The sequence below is a fragment of the Balaenoptera physalus genome (genome assembly GCF_965194825.1).
Source record: "Balaenoptera physalus genome assembly, chromosome: 1".
In the NCBI taxonomy this organism is placed as follows: domain Eukaryota; kingdom Metazoa; phylum Chordata; class Mammalia; order Artiodactyla; family Balaenopteridae; genus Balaenoptera; species Balaenoptera physalus.
Window position 1 is genome coordinate 139,520,546 of NC_138882.1, and position 19,599 is coordinate 139,540,144.

The 19,599-nt window shown below is 36.1% G+C and overlaps 1 protein-coding gene and 1 long non-coding RNA gene across 6 annotated transcripts in view; one reads left to right on the forward strand and one right to left on the reverse strand.

The window, feature by feature from the left end:
• PDE4B (phosphodiesterase 4B) overlaps window positions 1–19,599 on the reverse strand; it is a 601,639-nt gene that overhangs the window by 402,388 nt on the left and 179,652 nt on the right. Inside the window, exon 1 of one of the 5 annotated variants that reach the window (XM_082419763.1) lies at window positions 2,681–3,598. The exons of the other annotated variants lie outside the window; for them this stretch is intronic. Within the exon in view, the coding sequence (XP_082275889.1) occupies window positions 2,681–2,916 (236 nt within the window). The 5' untranslated portion in view covers window positions 2,917–3,598. Of the gene's footprint in view, window positions 1–2,680; window positions 3,599–19,599 lie in introns of those variants that run through there. 5 annotated transcript variants of the gene reach the window in all.
• The window catches only part of LOC309641583, a 308,049-nt gene that overhangs the window by 150,595 nt on the left and 137,855 nt on the right, over window positions 1–19,599 (forward strand). The window lies entirely within an intron of this gene.

Genomic DNA, 19,599 nt, shown 5'->3' on the forward strand with positions numbered 1-19,599 from the left:
GAACTACACATTCATCTGACCAAAATACGAAATCTACAAATAACTGAAGATAAAAAAAATTGTTCAGGGGGTTTAGATATAAACTGCATCCTCTGCATTGTTTAGCTTCATCATGAAAATTACTTTAATTTCAAGGCTGGAATCAAAACAATCCAGTCTTCTTAAAAGACATCTACTGTCTACTGTAAAGTAATAACATGTTTTTGGAGACTTCTAAGTGCATATCTTGGAATTTCTAACTTAAATGCAAGGTTTGGAAAATACCAATTGTTGATCGTGAAAGAATGGTTACATTTCATCATGACAAAGAGGCAAAAATAAAGTACTTATGCTCTTATTTCCTCGTGTAAATTACATATGATGCTTAAAAAAAGGAGCACATAATTTTTAGGATTAGTGAAAAAGTCATTCAAATACATATGTGTGTGTTTTATGAAAAGAAATTTTCATTGAATGTTTCATGAAAATAAATTAGAAAAATATTAAACATGCACTCAGATAAAACAATAGAAATAAATATAAATATAGACTTAGGAGTTAAAACAAACTGTGATACAACTTTTCTAAGAAACAGAAGAAGAGGAGTGTGTGAGTTGGTAGGTAAGAACGGGTGAAAATGAATCATGGTCATAATTAAAGTTATTTTATAAGTTTGATGGTTAGTGGATTCTTTAAACCTATATTATGGTACATCATACCAAAGTCATGTGTTTTGTTTTTTAGCAATTTGCAGAAAATTTTTTTTAACTTAGCTAGAAAAAGATCACTTTAATAGCATAAGTAACCTCAAATACCATTCAATTGTTCTTTGTGTAATTTGCTGCAAGAAAATTTGTATAATGCAGGAGTGAAACTGGCTCTTTACTCATCTTAAAATTTGGGTTCTTTTGAAAAGAAAAAATTCAGTATTTATAGCTCTACCTTCCTAGCACATCAAAAATCTATTCTAAGTAAAAGAAAGGTCATGTTATTATATTCAAGAACTCTTCAATAAGGAAATATTACCAAGGTTTTATGAAGATTTACCACTATCTGAAAATCAGTTAGTTAAAATTAAGTATCCTTCTTTTCAAATTATTAACCCAACTGGTAAAACATATGAATCTATTATCTAATTATGTTTTCTCACCTTTATTCCTTTTATGAGAACTAATTAACAATATACTTATATACCTTCTCCTATTCAGTTATACTACTTAGCAAACTATGTGCAAATACACACACATTAGGGGTTGGGTAAATCATGAGACACAAGACTTCCTCAAATCAGTACATACTTATATATAAACCTTCTATTTATTAAATGCTACCACTGGTAGGTTTTGAAAAACTAATCACGTGGACTCTACAAATATGAGATTACAATTAAGTAAGATTTAACTCATCAAAAAGATGACCAAAAAAGTTCCCCAATAAAGCAATTATGTGAACAACAGTGCATTGTCAGAAAACAAAAATAACCATATCATTTTTAGCTAGGTAAAGTATGTGTACTGGCTTTAACATGTGGTGCCCATCAAAGGCAAGCTACATATTTCCAGGGGTAACTAGAATTTGCCAATATACTTTGCAGTATATTAGGCAGACAAACATTTCAGACGAGTAAAAAAACAGAATTCAAGTAAATATTAATTTTCGAAAACCAGATATCCTCAGTTTATAATGTTGGTTGGCAATCTAGTATGCAGTCAAAATCCCTGTGCTAGAAATGTCTTTAAGAGGTAATAGCTCCCTGCACTGCTATGGTCCCTGGTAAATAAAAATTATAGGTACCCAATTTTGAAAGGTATATTAATCTGAAAGAAAATATAACCTTCAAAGAAATCTGAAAAGGCCTAGCTTTTACAATTAAAGTTTTAAAATTTCTTTTGTGCTTTTCCTTGTATTCGGTTATTATACTGGTTTAAGGAAGCTACTCTATTGTACATAACATATATATTAAAGGTGGCAGCCTCAATACAGTTTTTACAGAGGGTTCTGGAATTTACTTGGGCATTCCCAAGTAAATTGGGAATTTATTTATTATTATCTATAAATTTTATGTCGCTTCTTTACAACAAGAATCTCTTAAAGATAATAGCAATTTGAATCATAAATAAAATTAATTAACCATGTAATTTCAGAAGTGGGAACTTAGTTTTCCCTTTCCTTAAGCAGTGTAAAGATAGAGGCAATAAATCAAAACCACTAGTTTACATACTACAAAAAATGGCAATGCTGTAAATTAAGTTTGACTTTATACATTGTCTCAAGAAATAAATCCAAACGAAGATTGAATCACTTATCCTTGTACCAAAAATATACTATTAAAAAACATCATCAACAACAACCGCAAGATACACACAAAAAAGTCAGCAATCACCTCAACAGAGATTAAACAAAAAACTGAATTTTTATAACTCCTTCAATACTCGGTTGCCCTCGAATTAGCTAGGTGTTTTTTTTAAAAGCAGTAATTTTAAAGACTCTCTACAGTGAGAGGCTTATTTCATCTGGAAACAGCTAGTGGCACAGTGACATTAACGCACAGAGCACTATGTATTCTTCAGCTGACCTGCTCGCCATTCATCTCACACATGTGTTCTGTATTATGAACAAAATTCAAATGTCCTATTTGCTACATTTCTAAATCACTGTTGCTAATGAAAACCACTCCAGACACCTCCAAGTCCCATCTTACCACGTATGAGCCACAGTGAAGCGACGACGCTGCCGAATGCTTTTATTCACCAGCAACTTTCTGAAAAAGCATGGTGAGTTCCTTGGCGAACTGCGTGGAGAAATTTTAGGAGATGTAGGTCTGTTTCCCGGTAGCCTCGGAAGCTCAAGTTCTAAGTGCATTTGCTCCTTGAAAGTCTTTATGCAAACCTCAGATTCAGAAGCAGTAAGTTCTTTTGAAGAATCTTTTGCTGTCATGTCTTATATGGAGTGCTGGCTTTCACCATCCAAAACAAAAACCTCAAACATAGCAGAGACACAGCTGCAGGTTAGGAGGCTGGTAAGTCTGCAAACTGTTCCCAGTTTAATTTAGGAAGCTGTGGCTCCAGTGTAGGAGCTGCTTAGAGCAAGAGCGGCATAATCGAAGAATGGCAAGTCAGGCTGTCACAAGGAGCTTTATCAGCCTGGCTTTGCCTCTGAAAATGCGCCAAAGTGCTTCCTATGTCAGTAGCCTCCTTGTGGATGAGGTCTGTCTGCAAGCTACACACTGACACTCGCTGAATTCATTCAGCTGAATATACCAACTCATGAAATATTCATGAGGGCTTCTGATAAAACCTTTGCATGTATTTTTTTTTTAAATCTTTTCAAACATGCTGCATCCACTAATGGATAGTAAGCAAAACCCAGTCACCTATTTTTGTTTGCACAAAGCGCAGAACCAGAGCCCATCCAGCACGTGCGATGTTTGAAGTCTTCATTCAGAATTATCTTTCTCTGTAATGCACACAACAGTAACTCCACCTACCAAATGCTTATTGGCCCAGGACTATTTAAACAACTGCACTCTGTTTTCCCCTCAACAACACCCTCCATTGCCCAGATTTTCACAACACTTGTGAAGCCACTCTCATCATCAGTGAAAACATTAAATCAGGGATTGTCAAAAAGCCTAGCTAAAACAGCCCCCCAAATTCCATTTCTGAATGAAAGAGCTGATTTGCTGAAGTTTTTTTTTTCTCTCTCCCCTTTAGAAGATCCAAAACCGCATCCATATAGAAAGTGTCAGCTAACAGGAAAACATTAGATTTGGTTCATTCCCCTAAGGAATTTAAAGACTAATCTTTAATCCAATAAAAATTGCCCTCATTCTTCTGCTTAACTTCATTGTCCCTGAGGTGCCCACAGCAGCCACTCTCTGTTAGATGTAAAGTCACTTCTGAAAGTCAAAGTTCCCTAGAATGGAAATGGAGGTAACAACCAGGAGAGATGAACGCTCCCCGTTTCACCTGCAGGGTCCAAAGTCAAGCATCATGCATGTGTGTGCACGCATGCGCGTGCAGGTAGATGTACACAACAGTGTCTGTGTGTGGGTATCTTTACTTGCTAGCATGTGTGTACTTGGTTCACAAGGGCATGCCAGTGAGACATATGGGCAGGGGAGTCCAAAACTATGTCTCAAGCTCCAAAGCAGACCATTGTAACCTGAAATTTCATTTAGAAATATACTGGCATGCAGCTTTTACACTTTAAAAGAAGTAAAAAGAATATTTTAGTGCTTGAAGTGTACAGATGTTGTGAAATTCTGTACCTGCAATGTCTACTACTAGGGCCAGCCTGATCTCACACAAATTTGGCAAAACAGAACTGGGGCTAGTCAATGAGAGTGACAGTTCAGGAATGATTCACAGTAAGACTTCAGTGAAAAAGCAACAAATTCATTTTTTCCTCTAAGGCGTGAGAACTTCCACGTTTATAAAATCATTTATATATGTCATATACTCTGGCTGAATATCTAAAGGGCTGAATAAGAGCAGACGATGACCTGTGTATAGGAAAAAATAAACCCCACTCTAGCCCTTGGGGGAAATGGTTTAAACTTAATAGGAAGGATTTAAACTCCGAGTTTACAGGTACTGCCTTGGAAGGATATAAGTATTGCAATAGTACCCTAAAATATATTATGAACAAAAGCAAAGTCATGGAATTTTAAAGTTTGAGTGAATCCCAGTAATCACCTTGTTTGCCTCCTCATTTTAAAGACAAGGAAACAGACCTAGAGAACTTCAGTGACTTGTCCAAAGTCCTATTTGTAGTTGACATTAGAGCAAAAGCTAAAACCAAGGCTTTCTGATTCCCAATTGAATGTTCTTACATTATACGATAAGAGAGGTCAACAGTCATTTTGTCCAGCAAAGCCCTAGCACACGCACTTTATATATTTGAAGATATTTTAACTGCTCTATTTGAGAATAAATTGTTAGTAATGTCGTGAGAGAAAATATAGTTAAAGCTATCTATTATTTACTGCATTATGAAAACAAAGCTAGGACTTTCTTCCAACAATAATGGGATATAAAACTGGAATGTGAGAATATGTGAATCTGCCAATATTCAGAGTGACTTATTTGCAAAAAAATGAAATAGCCATTTGAAGTCTTTCTCTTATTCACTTTTTAAGGCTGCCAAAACACAATAAGCATTTTAGGGATTTTTACCCCTCTCAAAATTATGGCAAATTTCACAATCCAGATTTAGCTGTATGTGAACTGGGATTCAGATAAGGAAATGTTGACATAAATTTACCTAAAGCAGCATAGCGGTACAATTATAATTACTTTCTAATTCTTACTGTCAACTTACGTGACATTATATGACACTTCACATTATTCTCCCTTTGCCTAAATAACATTTAGGAATACCAAAGACAGCTAATTGAAATACAAAACTTAAAAGATAACCAGACTGTTTTAAAGTCTGAATTAGTTACCTCTGAGAAAAGGAAATGCACGTTTACAGATATATGCACAAAAGTTTGTTTCTAGAGTCAAAATGCTATAGAAAAACTTGATACTGTGTTAAATATTGAAATCAAAGATGAATATAGGGCTTCCCTGGTGGCGCAGTGGTTGAGAATCTGCCTGCCAATGCAGGGGACACGGGTTCGAGCCCTGGTCTGGGAAGATCCCACATGCCACGGAGCAGCTGGGCCCGTGAGCCACAATTACTGAGCCTGCGCGTCCGGAGCCTGTGCTCCGCAACGGGAGGGGCCGCGATAGTGAGAGGCCCGCGCACCGCAATGAAGAGTGGCCCCCCACTCGCCGCAACTAGAGACAGCCCTCGCACAGAAACGAAGACCCAACACAGCCAAAAATAAATAAATAAATAAATAATTTTTAAAAAAAAGATGAATATAGACGGTAAAAAACAGGAGATGGTATCTAAGAAAATGTAAAACAAAAGCACAGTAAAAGCAAATAACACCCTGCCATAGTTTAGCAAAGAATACACTGTTTTGAGAGATAGAGCCAAAGAACAGGAGAAAAAGGTAAGAAGAAAGCAAATGGAGTTACTGTGCCCTTCTGAGTGCCTCGGAAGGAGCTAAAGAACCAAGTGAAAACCCTCCTGTCCACACGCAATGCTCAGCTGTTTCTCCTCAAAGGGAGAAATGAGTAACTGAGTTAATTTATTAATGTGCAGATAATTCACCTTGGGAATTACTTGAGAATTCCAATTACAGCTAGGTCTCAATTTTAAATAATGAAATTCCTGGTATCCACATCCAGTCAAAGCAACAAGAATCAAGAATTATCATCATAAAGTATCATTCAAGGATCTGAATAGAGTTGTATGGTCAACAACAGTCAATAATGTATCATGTGTAAATATTATGGACAAATCAAAACGTTGATTTTTCATTAAATTGAAATGGAAAGCAAATTAATTTCAACCAAACAAAATGATAAACTTACAGTGCAAGTATTATAATATTGTTAAAATGTTTTTTAAAGGTAACAGCTTTGTAATCAATTTATTTTAAATGAAAATAATTGTACTCTTTTTATATTCAATATCTTTCAGACTTTAAAAGTTAACTTGGAATATATTTCCTCTGAACTGAGTGACTAATTTTTAACTAACTGTTCTTACAAAACTAAAGTATTTTAAAGGCACAAAACTACTGATTCTGTGCAATAATATTATACATAACAATATTAAATGCAATATAACATGGCTCACATTTACTGTAAATACAAAGCTAGAGATTTGAAAAGACAGAGTTTATTCAGAAGTTTCTTTTTAAAGAGGAACAGATTTAAGACTGTCAATATTAACAGTTAAATTACTGTGGATTGTATCTTTATTTATATCATTATTCAGTTCTCTTTTTTTAAAACAACACACCATCTGAGCACCGCCATTAGGCTCTACTCAATTGAGTAGAAAATACACAAGCTCTTCCTTCAGTCAGACAAGGTAGTAAGTAAATACAGAACAGCAAGAAACAACTGTTGCCTCTTTCAACAGAATACCCTATTCACCACAGATGGCAACTCATCCCAATTTCTCTATTTCAGTTAGCAGAAATGGAACTAGAGAATTATTCTAACATGATTGAAGAAAAGACAACATTCAACTGAATGAAAATATTAATAGTTGTCTAGCCATCTTGGAGAAGAACAATTAGCTGACCACTCTTAAGAATTAAGAGGTTATAAAGAAGGAATTTACATTTATTGCTTACCTCCTGGATGCCAGATATTATTGTAAGCATTTTTAATAAATTGTTTCATTTGGTTCTCATTACAAACATATCAGACAAGTGCTATTGAAATGCTTGTTGGACTTCCCCCTAGTATTAAACCATGAGGTCCTTTAGGGCTGGGTTGAGTCTTGTTCATTTCTAGAACATGGAACAGAGTTTGGCACAGAGTGGATACTCAATAAATTTTGTAGACCGAATGCACATTATTTTGCCCATTTTCAAATGAGAATATCAAGACACAAAATTGCATAGCAATTAAGGAGTTGATCTTACACCAAGCTTTTTGTAACAGAAGATACCTAATGAGACAGAAGAGGGAATGCAGGCTCCTAGGGTGGTCTAGTCATGCCACTAGAAGCATATGTTCACAAGTACTAAATGCCTTGAGTGTGAAGTTATCTAGCATGTTATTTTTATACAATGATATGAAGGCTTCACTTTTATCCATATGATACAATTAATAACTCATCATTAGTAAACTGATGTTCCAGAAAGATCAGTTTTAGCCTTAACCACCTTCAGTGTCACCTGAATCCTAGGGAGGAAGTGGGAAGCCTGTACTCTAAATGCTTGAGCATGGTATCATAAGGTTCTCAGAGACTGTCCTATTCAAGAAAGAAAAACCCTCCAGTGGCTCCACATTACACTCAGAGTAAAAGCAGAAGCCCACACAATGGCCTAATGTACTCCACCAGCACTGGATTCATCTCTCAGAATGTTTCATAGTATACTATAGTAAATATTCTCATTTGTCTCCTGAACTAACCTATGAGCTCTCTAAGGACCTAAGCTATCAATATTTTACTTATCTTTGTATCTCCAGAGCCTGAGATTGCATCTTGATTGATTAGTATTTATTGATGGAAAATATGAATAGAAAATTAAGGTAGTGCCCCAAATCATGTTCTCCTGTTAGTCTCAGATTTTTCTTACTGTTTTGAAAGTTAGTCCAGTCAATATCCTAACTTCTTATACTTGACCTTACACAGGATTCCAAAATGAACTTCCTAAATCATAGCCATTTGGCTATGTTTTGTCATTTTAACTAGCATTTCTTTGTTCTTTAAAAAATTTTTATTATCATTATCCTCATTATTATCATTATTATTAATATCCTCACTGCAATGCAAAAGCAGAATACCTATGCATTGCAATCTCTGTTCATTAGGTGGTATACAGGCAGGAAAGACTTGCTATGCCCTCTCTTCACACTGCTTTCTGGTTTTGGCAGAGTAATTAGGTGCTTCTTTCACAAGGGCACATTCTATGAAGGCAGACTGCATAGACAAAAAAAACTAAGGACGCTCCTCTCTTTGTTTCCCAGGTCATTGTTAACATCAAGATATATTAGCAAGGATGAGTCAGATACCTATATGCCAGATACCAAGGAGAGAAACTCTTCCCTTGGTGTTTTAAAATCTGCATCAAAAGAGGGTACTCCAGTTCCCAAAGATAATACTAGCCTGTCAGCAAATTACCCTAAAGGGTGATTTCAAATGAATACGATATTAAGGACATATATGTTAAAAACAAAGGCACATTTGGGGAAACCTCTTTCTCTAAAATGAGCTTTCATCTTTTTGTTACTTTCCACCCTGTCAGCAGTCTTCTATGAAATATGTAAGAAAAAATGGTATAGTATTAATCTACAGTTTAAAATTTTAAATGTAAATAATTATCTCTGTAAGACCAATTAATTATGATACTAGATACTACAGAGATCATAGAAAGAGTACAGCACACGTGAAAATTAAGTCAAATTCATTCCATTGCTCTTAAAAAGAGAATAATTTTCAGGGATCCATTTTGTGTTTAAGTATACAATTGCAAGCTAAACAAAATTTTCCTAAATTAATATTTTAATTGCATGAGTCTAAAAAGGGTACAGAATACATATCAATATGGAAAATATTTCCAAAATAGTGGGTTAGATCAAGATTGGCTCACTTAATTTCAAGATTTGTTTACTTATTACACATTTTGTTAATTTTAAATCTATTCATATTAAACTTTTAAAATTCAGTAACATTAATAATGATGGCTTTTTGACTCATAATTAAGAAAATAGAATTTTATCTACCAAGAGCGACTAGTGTTAAGAAGTAATTCAAACTTAATTTCATATAAATATTTCATATCATTAACACTGTAATATTAGCATATGTAAAATTCAAGACTGGAGACATATTTATATAAGCATGCTGAGCTTTGTAGCAAACACTTTTAAATAAAATATATATTTTTGTAAAGTTCCCTTGGCTACTCTTTTATTTCTTTTATTTTTAAATGTATCATACAATATGGTTAACATTTTCGGTGCACTGTTCTATGAAATTTAACACATGTATAGCTTCATGTAACCACTACTACAATCAAGATACAGAACAGTTCTGTCACCCCCAAAAATCTCTCTTGTGCTGTACCTTTATAGTCATAGTCTCCTCTACTCCTAAAAGATGGCAAACCCTAATCTACTCTCCATCACTATAATTTTGTTACATTTATTAATAGCTCGCTCCTTTTTATTGCCAAATAGTATTCTGCTGTATGGATGTACCACAGTTTGTTCATCCATTGAAGAACGCTGAGCTGTTTCCAGTTTGGGACAATTACGAACAGACCTGTTACAAACATCCATGTACAGGTCTTTCTATAAATATATGCTGTCATTCCCCTGTTGTAAATATCCAGGAGTAGGACTGCAGGCTCATACTAAAGTGTACATTCATCTTTACAACAAAATGTCAATCTGTCTTCCAGAATGGTTGCATCACTTTGCATTTCCGTCAGCACTCTATGAGAGTTCCCAGTTGCTCCAGACTCACCAGCACCTCTTTTCATTATTTTTTACTTTAGCCATTCTAATAGATGTGTAGTGGTATCTCATGCTGATTTTAGTTTATATTTCCCTAATGGTTAATGTGATTATCTTTTTGTGTGCTTATCTGCCATCACTATATCCTTTTTGGTAATGTATGTTCAAGATTCTTGCCCATTTTTTAGTTAGGTTGTTTCTGTTTTAACAATTGAGTATTCTTCCCCAATCTGCGCACTAATATTTACTTTTCAGAGTTCTCAAATAGCAATCCACGCATTCCATCCAGGATTAAAGCTGTATTCAGTGGTTGAAACAAAATGGAATGTGATTACTCCCAACTCCCCTGGAACCAGAACCTTTAATAGAACACAGTCGTCCCTCAGTAGGCACAGGGGACTGGTTCCAGGACCCCACACAATACCAAAATCTGCAGATGCTCAAGTCCCTTATATAAAATGCTGTAGTATTTGCATATAACCTATGTACATCCTCCTGTATACTTTAAATCATCTCTACATTACCTATGATACCTAGTACAATGTAAATACTATGTAAATAGTTTTAAATACAATGTAGATGCTGCGTAAATAGTGTAAGTAGTTGATAGCATGCAGCAAATTCAAGTTTTGCTTTTTGTAACTTTCTGATTTTTTTCCTAATATTTTCAACCTGTGGTTGATTGAATCTGCTGATGCGGAACCCGCGAATCAGGAGGAGGATGAGCTGTAACATCAGTTACAAAATCTGAAATTTTCAAATTGATTTTATAGTTTATAACCCTTTTGATTAATCAGTGCTCTTTCCAAAGCCCGCAATGTTTACATTCTTGACTTTGCTGTTTCTCGGCTTCTTGGGGCTTGCAGCTTGGCCCATCTTCAGTCATTTCCTAAAGCTGACTCTTGCAGTGATTAGTCCTCCATGCCACCACTGGGGCAAGGCGGTGGGGCGGGGCGGGGGGGCAGTAACTACCATCGAGGCCCAGCAGAAGGTTTCATGGTTTTTGTGGCTATTGAAAGAACCCCTTCTAGAAATGGACTCTAGGTGACTCCCAATCTGCATCTCCTAGCCTCTCAATCTGTATCTTCTTTCCCCACTGCCAGCTGTGGCACCATGAATACCTCTTAAAGAAACCTGATCTTTTTGCTCCTTCTCTTTACTTCTCTCCATTACTTCTACTAATTCATACACTCTTCAAAGATACACTTACTGAGTAGGTACTATGTGCTAAGAATATGATTCCCTATTTTCCTTGGTAAGCCTGGGTTATTGCTTGAAATTTGCACACTTGTTACTAACATAATCTAACATAATCATAATTCTAAAAAGCTTCATGCAATTTTAATTTTATCTGCCTTAATCAGTTTTTAAATTATTTTAATTAACTTTTAAAATTTATTTTGCATTTGAAGAATTTTTTTTTTCTATACATATATAGTAAGTCATCACTGGCATGACAGTACACTTTCTGAGAAAGTTTCAGCATCAGACTTACAATTCCTTTCTTGTCTGTACGTGCCACACAAAATATTTTATGCTCTTAGAGAGTAAAGGCCATAATTTATTTTTTGTTTGTTTGTTTTTGTTTGTTCTTTTTTTTAAATTGAGATATAGTTAATCTACAATGTTGAGTTAGTTTCAAGTGATTCAGATATACATATATACATATATTCTTTTTCAGATTCTTTTCCAGTATAGGTTATTACAAGATATTGAGTCTATATCCCTGGGATATAAGACTATCCCAGGACAGTCTTATCCTGACTGTTCTACAAGACAAAATGTGGACGGATTCTTTGTACAGAGTTTCAGGAAGTTTTTTTCCCTTGGTCTACCCTGTCAGTGCCTATTCCTTGCTCCTAACTCAGCCTATGCTTTTTTCAATATTGAAGAGAGGTAGATGTCCATGCAGTGATACACACCAACAAATACAAACAAACAAAAAACCTCTTGTTTCAACTCTCCATGAATTCCAAGTGGGGCACAGTAGGCCCTTGTTGTTTATCTATTTTATACATAGTAGTGTGTATATTTTAATCCCAAACTCCTAATTTATCTCCCCCTCCAATCCCCTTTGGTAACCATAAGTTTGTTTTATATGTCTGTGAGTCAATTTCTGTTTTGTAAGCAAGTTCATTTTTATCATATTTTTTAGATTCCACAAATAAGTGATATCATATGATATTTGTCTTTTTCTGTCTGACTTACTTCACTTAGTATGATAATCTCTAGGTCTACACATGTCGCTGCAAACGGCATTATTTCATTCTTTTTTATGGCTGAGTAGTATTCCATTGTGTGTGTGTGTGTGTGTGTGTGTGTGTGTGTGTGTGTGTGTGTGTGTGTGTATACCACATTTTCTTTATTCACCTGTCGCTGGACATTTAGGTTGCTTCCATGTCTTGGCTATTGTAAAGAGTGCTGCTATGAACATTGGAGTGCATGTATCTTTTCAAATTAGAGTTTCCTCTGAATATATATTTTTTATGTGTTAGCCTCTTTATCTAAACCTCTCGCGCACAACTAGAAAGTGGTTTCTTTTTACTGTTACTTCTTTTTTTTTAATTAAAATTTACTTTTTTTTTAACATCTTTATTGGACTATAATTGCTTTACAATGGTGTGTTTGTTTCTGCTGTATAACAGTGAATCAGCTATACATATACATATATCCCCATATCTCCTCCCTCTTGTGTCTCCCTCCCACCCTCCCTATCTCACCCCTCTAGGTGGTCACAAAGCACGGAGCTGATCTCCCTGTGCTACGTGGCTGCTTCCCACTAGCTATCTATTTTACATTTGGTAGTGTAGAAAGAGTTTTGTGCGTGTTAAACAAATGTTTAAAAACCCAGGAATATGAATCAACAGTTATCTATTCATTTACTGGTGTTAGTTAAATGCCAACTATGAGTCAAGCACTGTGCTAGTCTGAGGAAAATTGCAATGAATAAGCTAGACGTATGCCTGCCCTCATGGTACTTAAAGTCTAATGGCACAACTATCACAGCCTAATTCTAATCAATATTCAAAACTAATTTGCCTCCTCATTCACCTGATCTCCTTTTAAAGGAGGTCAAAGCCAGGTTCTCTTCTATTTCCCTCCGTACTTGGAGTCCTCCTTGTCTCACAGTGGATTATTCTTATCCTGACTGTCCTACAAGACGAAATATGGACGGATTCTTTGTACAGAGTTTCAGGAAGTTTTTTTCCCTTAGTCTACCCTGTCAGTGCCTATTCCTTGCTCCTAACTCAGCCTATGCTTTTTTCAATATTGAAGAGAGGTAGATGTCCATGCAGTGATACACACCAACAAATACAAACAAACAAAAAACCTCTTGTTTCAAGTCTCCGTGAATTCCAACTGGGGCACACGTGATTTCTGTCGCATTTTAATAATAAATAGCAAGTAGTTTTTCTTTCTATTGAACCAAAGTCTGACTCTCAATAATGTCGTCCTATTGATTTTAGTTCTGTCACTTCGAACTACAATGAATAAATCAACTGAATGCCCTTCAAAGATGTATCCTCTAACACATTTATTTTCCCTCCTAAATAACTACAGCTCCTTCAACTTTTTCTTATGAAACACATATTAGATTTTTTTTTTTTATAATACTTAGACTGAACCTCTGTGAGAGGTTTATTAATTAGTTTGCTAGGGCTGCCATAACAAAGTACCACAGACTGGGTGGTTTAAACAACAGAAATTTATTATCTTACAGTTCTGAAGGCCAGAAGCCCAAAGTCAAGATGTCGGCAGGGTCAGTGCCTTCTGAGGGCTGTGAAGGAAAGATCTCTTCTAGGCCACTCTCCTTGGCTTGTAGATAGCCATCTTCTCCCTATATCTCCTCACATCATCTCCACTTTATGTATGTCTTGGTGTCCAGATTTTCCCTTCTTATAGGAACACCAGTACTACTGGATTAGAGTCCACCTTAATGACCTCATTTTAACTTGACTACCTCTGTAAAGGTGATCAAGTTACCTTGAAACAAGAGGTTTTTTGTTTGTTTGTATTTGTTGGTGTGTGTCACTGCATGGACATCTACCTCTCTTCAATCGTATCTCCAAATAAGGTTGCATTCTAAGGTAATGGGATTTAGGACTTCAACATATGAATTTGGGGGCTACATTTCAACCCATAACATTCCACCCTCTGACTCCAAAATTCATGTCCTCACAGGCAAAATACACTCACCCATTTTAATGTCTCCAAAAGTCTTTATTCTGTCATCAACTCTAAGTCCAAAATCATTTAAACCATCCAAATCAGTTACATGTAAAGCTTAATGCAAGATTCATCATGGAGCAAAGTTCCTCTCTATCTGTGAACCTATAAAATCAGACCACAACAATGATGGGACAGACATAGGATAGATATTCCCACTCCAAAAGAGATAAATTTTAAGGAAGAAAAGGGTCCCAATCAAGTCTGAAACCTACTAGGACAAATTCCATTAGAATTTGAGGCTTGATAATAATCCTCTTTGGCGCAATGCTCTATCCTCTGGGCTCACTAGGGTGGTGGTCCCACCCCCTTAGCCCTGAGCAGTGGAGGCTCTGCCCTCTGAAACCAAGGAGGTGGCTCCATTCTCGGATACTAAGAAGGTGGCCCCACCTTCTGAAACTGAGGAGGAGACTGCCCAACCTTCAGGGGCTTGTGTCCTGTGGGCCTGTGGTGTCGGGAACAGCTGCTGGCCTCTGAATTGCCTTCAAGGTCAGTCTTCACTTTCCTTGAAGGATGACACATGTTTGCAGCTGGATAGATATCAGCCTGTTTCCTGCCCATAGTATCCCAGAAGTCTGAGAGCCTTCCTTCATTTCATCCTGTTTATCCTTCAGTCAAAGCTGGCAATGTTTCCTTTGATATAAATTTCTCAAAAATCTTGTCGGCCTCCTGAGCAATTCATGGGAGTCCAAACTATCAGACAGATCTTTCCTGCATAACCACATCTCTATTCCTGACTTTTGCTAAGATAGTTGATTGGATCCATGAGTCACATGCTTAATTTCCTTGGCAAACAGTAGTCCAGTTACACCCTTGATGTTCTCTCTAGAACACATTTTCTCATTTTTTTGCAATAGGAATAGGCTGAGAATTTTCCAAGTCTTCAAGTCCCGGTTACTTTTTGTTTAACAATTCCTTTTTCAATTTATCTCTCTACTCTTGCATTTTAGTATTAGCAGCAGAAGAAAGAAACCAAGTCGTGCCTTCACCACTTTGCTTAGAAACCTCCTCAGCTACAAAACCCAAGTTCATCACTCATAATTTCTACTTCCCATCCAAAAAAAAAAATGAGAACACATTTCAGCCAAGTTCTTTGCCACTTTATAGCAAGGATCGCCTTACTCCAGTGTCCAAGAACATGTTCCTCATTGCCATCTGCTCAACAGAAGTACTTTTAACATTCAAATTTCTACCAAGTCTCCTCAAGGCAATCTAGGCTTTTTCTTTTTTTTTTTTTTTAACAACTTTATTGGAGTATAATTGTTTACAATGGTGTGTTAGTTTCTGCTGTATAACAAAGTGAATCAGCTACACATATACATATCCCCATATCTCCTCCCTCTTGCGTCTCCCTCCCTCCATCGAGTGTCTCTTCCAGTCTCTATCCACAACTCAATTCCAAAGCCACTTCCATATTTTAAGTACTTGTTACCACAGCAACCCACTCTCTGGTACCAAAATCTCTATTCGTTTGCCAGGGCTGCTGTAAGAAAGTATCACAGGCTGAATGGTTAAACAACATAAATTTATTGTCTCAAACTTTTAGAGGCTAGAAGTCCAAAATCAAGGTGTTGGCAGAGTTGGTTCCTTCTGAGGGCTGTGAAAAAAAGACCTTTTCCAGGCCTCTCTCAAGTGGGAGGCAGAAGGAGAAAGAGAGAGCAAGGTGAGGAATAAGACATCACTAGCATTTATTGAGGGCGGACTATGTATTAGGCACTTTTGCACACATTATTTTCACATTTAAACCTCACAAAACCCCTTTGAAATATATAATATGCCCTTACAGATAAAGAAACTGAATTAAAGAAACATAGGATGAATTACCCAAGATCACCCAGTCAGTAGGGATTCGTACCCAAAGTCACCAAACTCAAAACTCATGCTTTAATCCACTATACAGCATTGCAAAGGAAAAATGAGAAAGAAGCATAGGGATATGCCCTAAAGATAATCAACTGTATAAAAACCTGTTAGCTCCAATTATGTTATATCCTGAAACTAGATTTGCTTCTCTATAAATGCCATATTTCAATATAATACAAAATAATTTGAATATGCAACAAAAATGATTAGTTTCACCCAGGCAGCAATAAATTTCACTAATGAGTTATTTTTTAAAATAATTTTGTCTGAATGCACCCTTATCAGTTTTAAGTCAATTTTGAAAAAGAAGATATTGGCTTAATGTACCTTAGCGTGTTCATTCATTGCAACTCAAAATGAGAATTTGTTTGACATTCATGTGTAGTTAAAAACTAGAAAGTTGTCTTATATACCTCCTTTTCTTTATGATCTTAAATATTAAAGATAGAACTATCCTCCTATGATTCTATTTCTAGCGTGTTTTAGCTTCTAATAGACACTCCTGAGAGTTACATTTTGGGGACTCCCAGGTTAGAAACTTCATTCTCTTGGCTGAGATTACTACAAACAGCATTTTGGTATGAAATCTACACTGATTTTGCAAATTCTACACGCAGATTTTAAACCATTTCATTTGTGCTACATCAGCCATAACCAATATTTTCATCTTATTTTTGGTAATTTAGAAATTTTAGAAGTGGGATACCAAATTCTTAATGATACTGCTTTTGTTTAATCTCTTCTAATTTTTCTCTTTTTTTGGAAAGCAGGTCCACTTTTAGAAGATTCTCGAAGGTGCCGCTTCACACCAGCTGCCAAAATAAAATCTAGGAATTCTTTAATTCCTCCTTCCAATCTGTGCCTAGCACCATTTCTTGGTTCAGTTTTCTGGATTTCCAGACACATTTTGGGACTCAGTTGGTACAGTATCCACTAAAATTAATGGGCACCACTTGTCAAGCACAGAAGCCAAAGAAAATTTCAACTTCATGAGAATATAAACAGACTCAAAGTAAGGCATATTGAGAACATAAACGAAAATCAAATGAAAAGAAAAGAAATGCCCTACCCCTTTTATAGCAGGTGATTTGTATTCTAAAATCACAGTCTATGATTGCGGCTGTAGATTCCATCAGATTATTTTTTACAGCTAAGGAAATGTGCCTTTTAAAGCAGGGATCTAAATTTCTGAATCGTGACAGCAACAGCTGAAGACTAAAAATAGACAGTCAAAACAGCATTTTCTGTACATTTTCAGTTGTTAAAAAAGCAGTTACAGTACATTATGTGTGAAATATACCATTTTAACCCTGTGATGGCCCCACTGGGAAAAAGATTTATAACAGAAAATGTTATTTTATGCCTTCCTTATACCACATCCTTAAAATGGCAATGGCTCTTTTTCTTGATGTAATATTTTTTAATGTATTTATATAGATGTGTATGCTCTTTATTAACAAAGCATCCCTATTTCAAATAAACGCTGTTTACACATGGCTCGTCACATGCCTACACACACTCGCCTGAGAGGCTATTTGCTTTTACCTCTGCTTGGAAAGCTCTTTCTCTAGAGCTTTCTATGGTTCCCTCTCTATTTCCTTCAGGGATCTGTTCACACATCTTCTCCTGAGAGAAGTGTTCCCTAGTTATCCTCTGTAAAGAACCCCATCCTTCCTCTCACCTTACTCAGTTTCTTCTGCTAACAGCATCTATCGCTCTCTTGACTTTGTTATTGTCTGTCATTCCCACTATAATAAAAGTCCCATAAGGACAGATTCCTTTAGTTTTATTTTCCACACTGATGCCGGCACCCAAAATAGTGCCTGGCATATAATAGGTGTTTAATACTTGTCTACTTAATAAACAAAGGTCACTTAGTTAAACAGCAAGAGCATTTACTTTGTGCTCCAATTAAGCACCATCTGTCTCCTTCTCAGTCACCTCAATCAGGTCCTTAAGCAAATTCATTCATAAGGCCACTACAAAGGATGCTGAAAGACATGTTCAGAACAGCAGAGCAAAGGCGAGGATTAAGACTTGTCTTGAACTCACCACTTCTAATGGCCTTTTAGCGACCACTACTAGGACACCACTGAAAGTCTAACCTTCAATATGCAGAGGAATACTGCAATTATCTATTGCTTAGCTGGAGCACTTCTTGCTAGACAGAAGGCAAAGCAGACATGAACTTGTGACCTTCCCAGTGGAGTAGCTCTGCCACCACCACCCAGCAGGATTCAGATAGCACAATGGTAACACTGTGTGCGGAGGCATGATTCACAGGAGAAACAGGAGCCCCGCCAAAGGCAAGAAGGCAATCTGTACAGAATACTATATGCTGAGAGGGCTTTCTTTTCATTTCAAAATGAGAAACAAGCATTTGGGGGGATGGTAACTATCCAAGCAGCAATATGTGTCCCTTAGGTGGGAAGACCCAGGATGTGCAAATCGCTCCTTTGTTCTGGAGTGGAGTTCCAATAAGGAGCTTCACTATGGTAAACTAATCAAAATGTTTCTTGAACTTGATTTTCAGTTTTTCACAGCTCAATAAATATTGGAGAAATGTGGTGATGATGATGATGATAACAATTAGGGAAACAGTGCAAATATAACTGAGTTAATGACAAAAATATATACGGATAATGTTTAATGTGATTTTGAAAATTACCTATGAAAAACCCAGATATATATAAAAAATTGAGATGCTAAGGTGAAAGACCCTTAAATCTGCATAAAATTCTAAATGATTCAGTATTCAAAACACTGAGCTTGTTGTCAAGGAGATTTATGGTAAGCATAGTAATTCTCCTTTCCATTCTAGGCTATCATTTATACCATCCAGAAGCCCTGCATGATAATTAAGAACTATTTTGCCATAGATAGCATTATATTTCCTAAAGAGTAATCTTGATGCTTTTTATTAAGATTACTAAGCACAAAAATACAGCAATCTATGTTTACAAAATCTGTATGTGAAAATACTTATTGGAAACAAATTAACCCCCTGGTAAACTGAAGAGCAATCGAATAGGAGAATGACTTAAGTGAATGAATTATTTATCAGGAGTCTGTGCTTTGAGATCTAAAATAAGCCAGTTTCTTCATCATCACTGGGCAATTCCTTCAAACTTTCTGTTTCTCAGTTCCTCGCCTGAAGATGTAAATGTTCATACCAAGTATTTTGCAGGGTAATTCATGTAAATTAACAAATTATAATTTAAAATGTAAATGGCATTGCACTTGCAATGCAATCTGGTACATATATTTAGATAGTACACTCCCTTTGAGGATCTAAAAAGTGTTACAGACATAATCACATTCATTTTTAAGTATTCCCTGTAAATAGGGAAATTCCAGCCTCAATGTGGCTCCTTGGCTTTTTATACACAGTTCCCTGCTAGGTTACCATTTGTCCACTTTCCTAAACTTAAATAAAGTAAAACTTTCTCCTCAGGGCCTAAGGCAAGATTTTCAAAGCAAAGAGAAACTA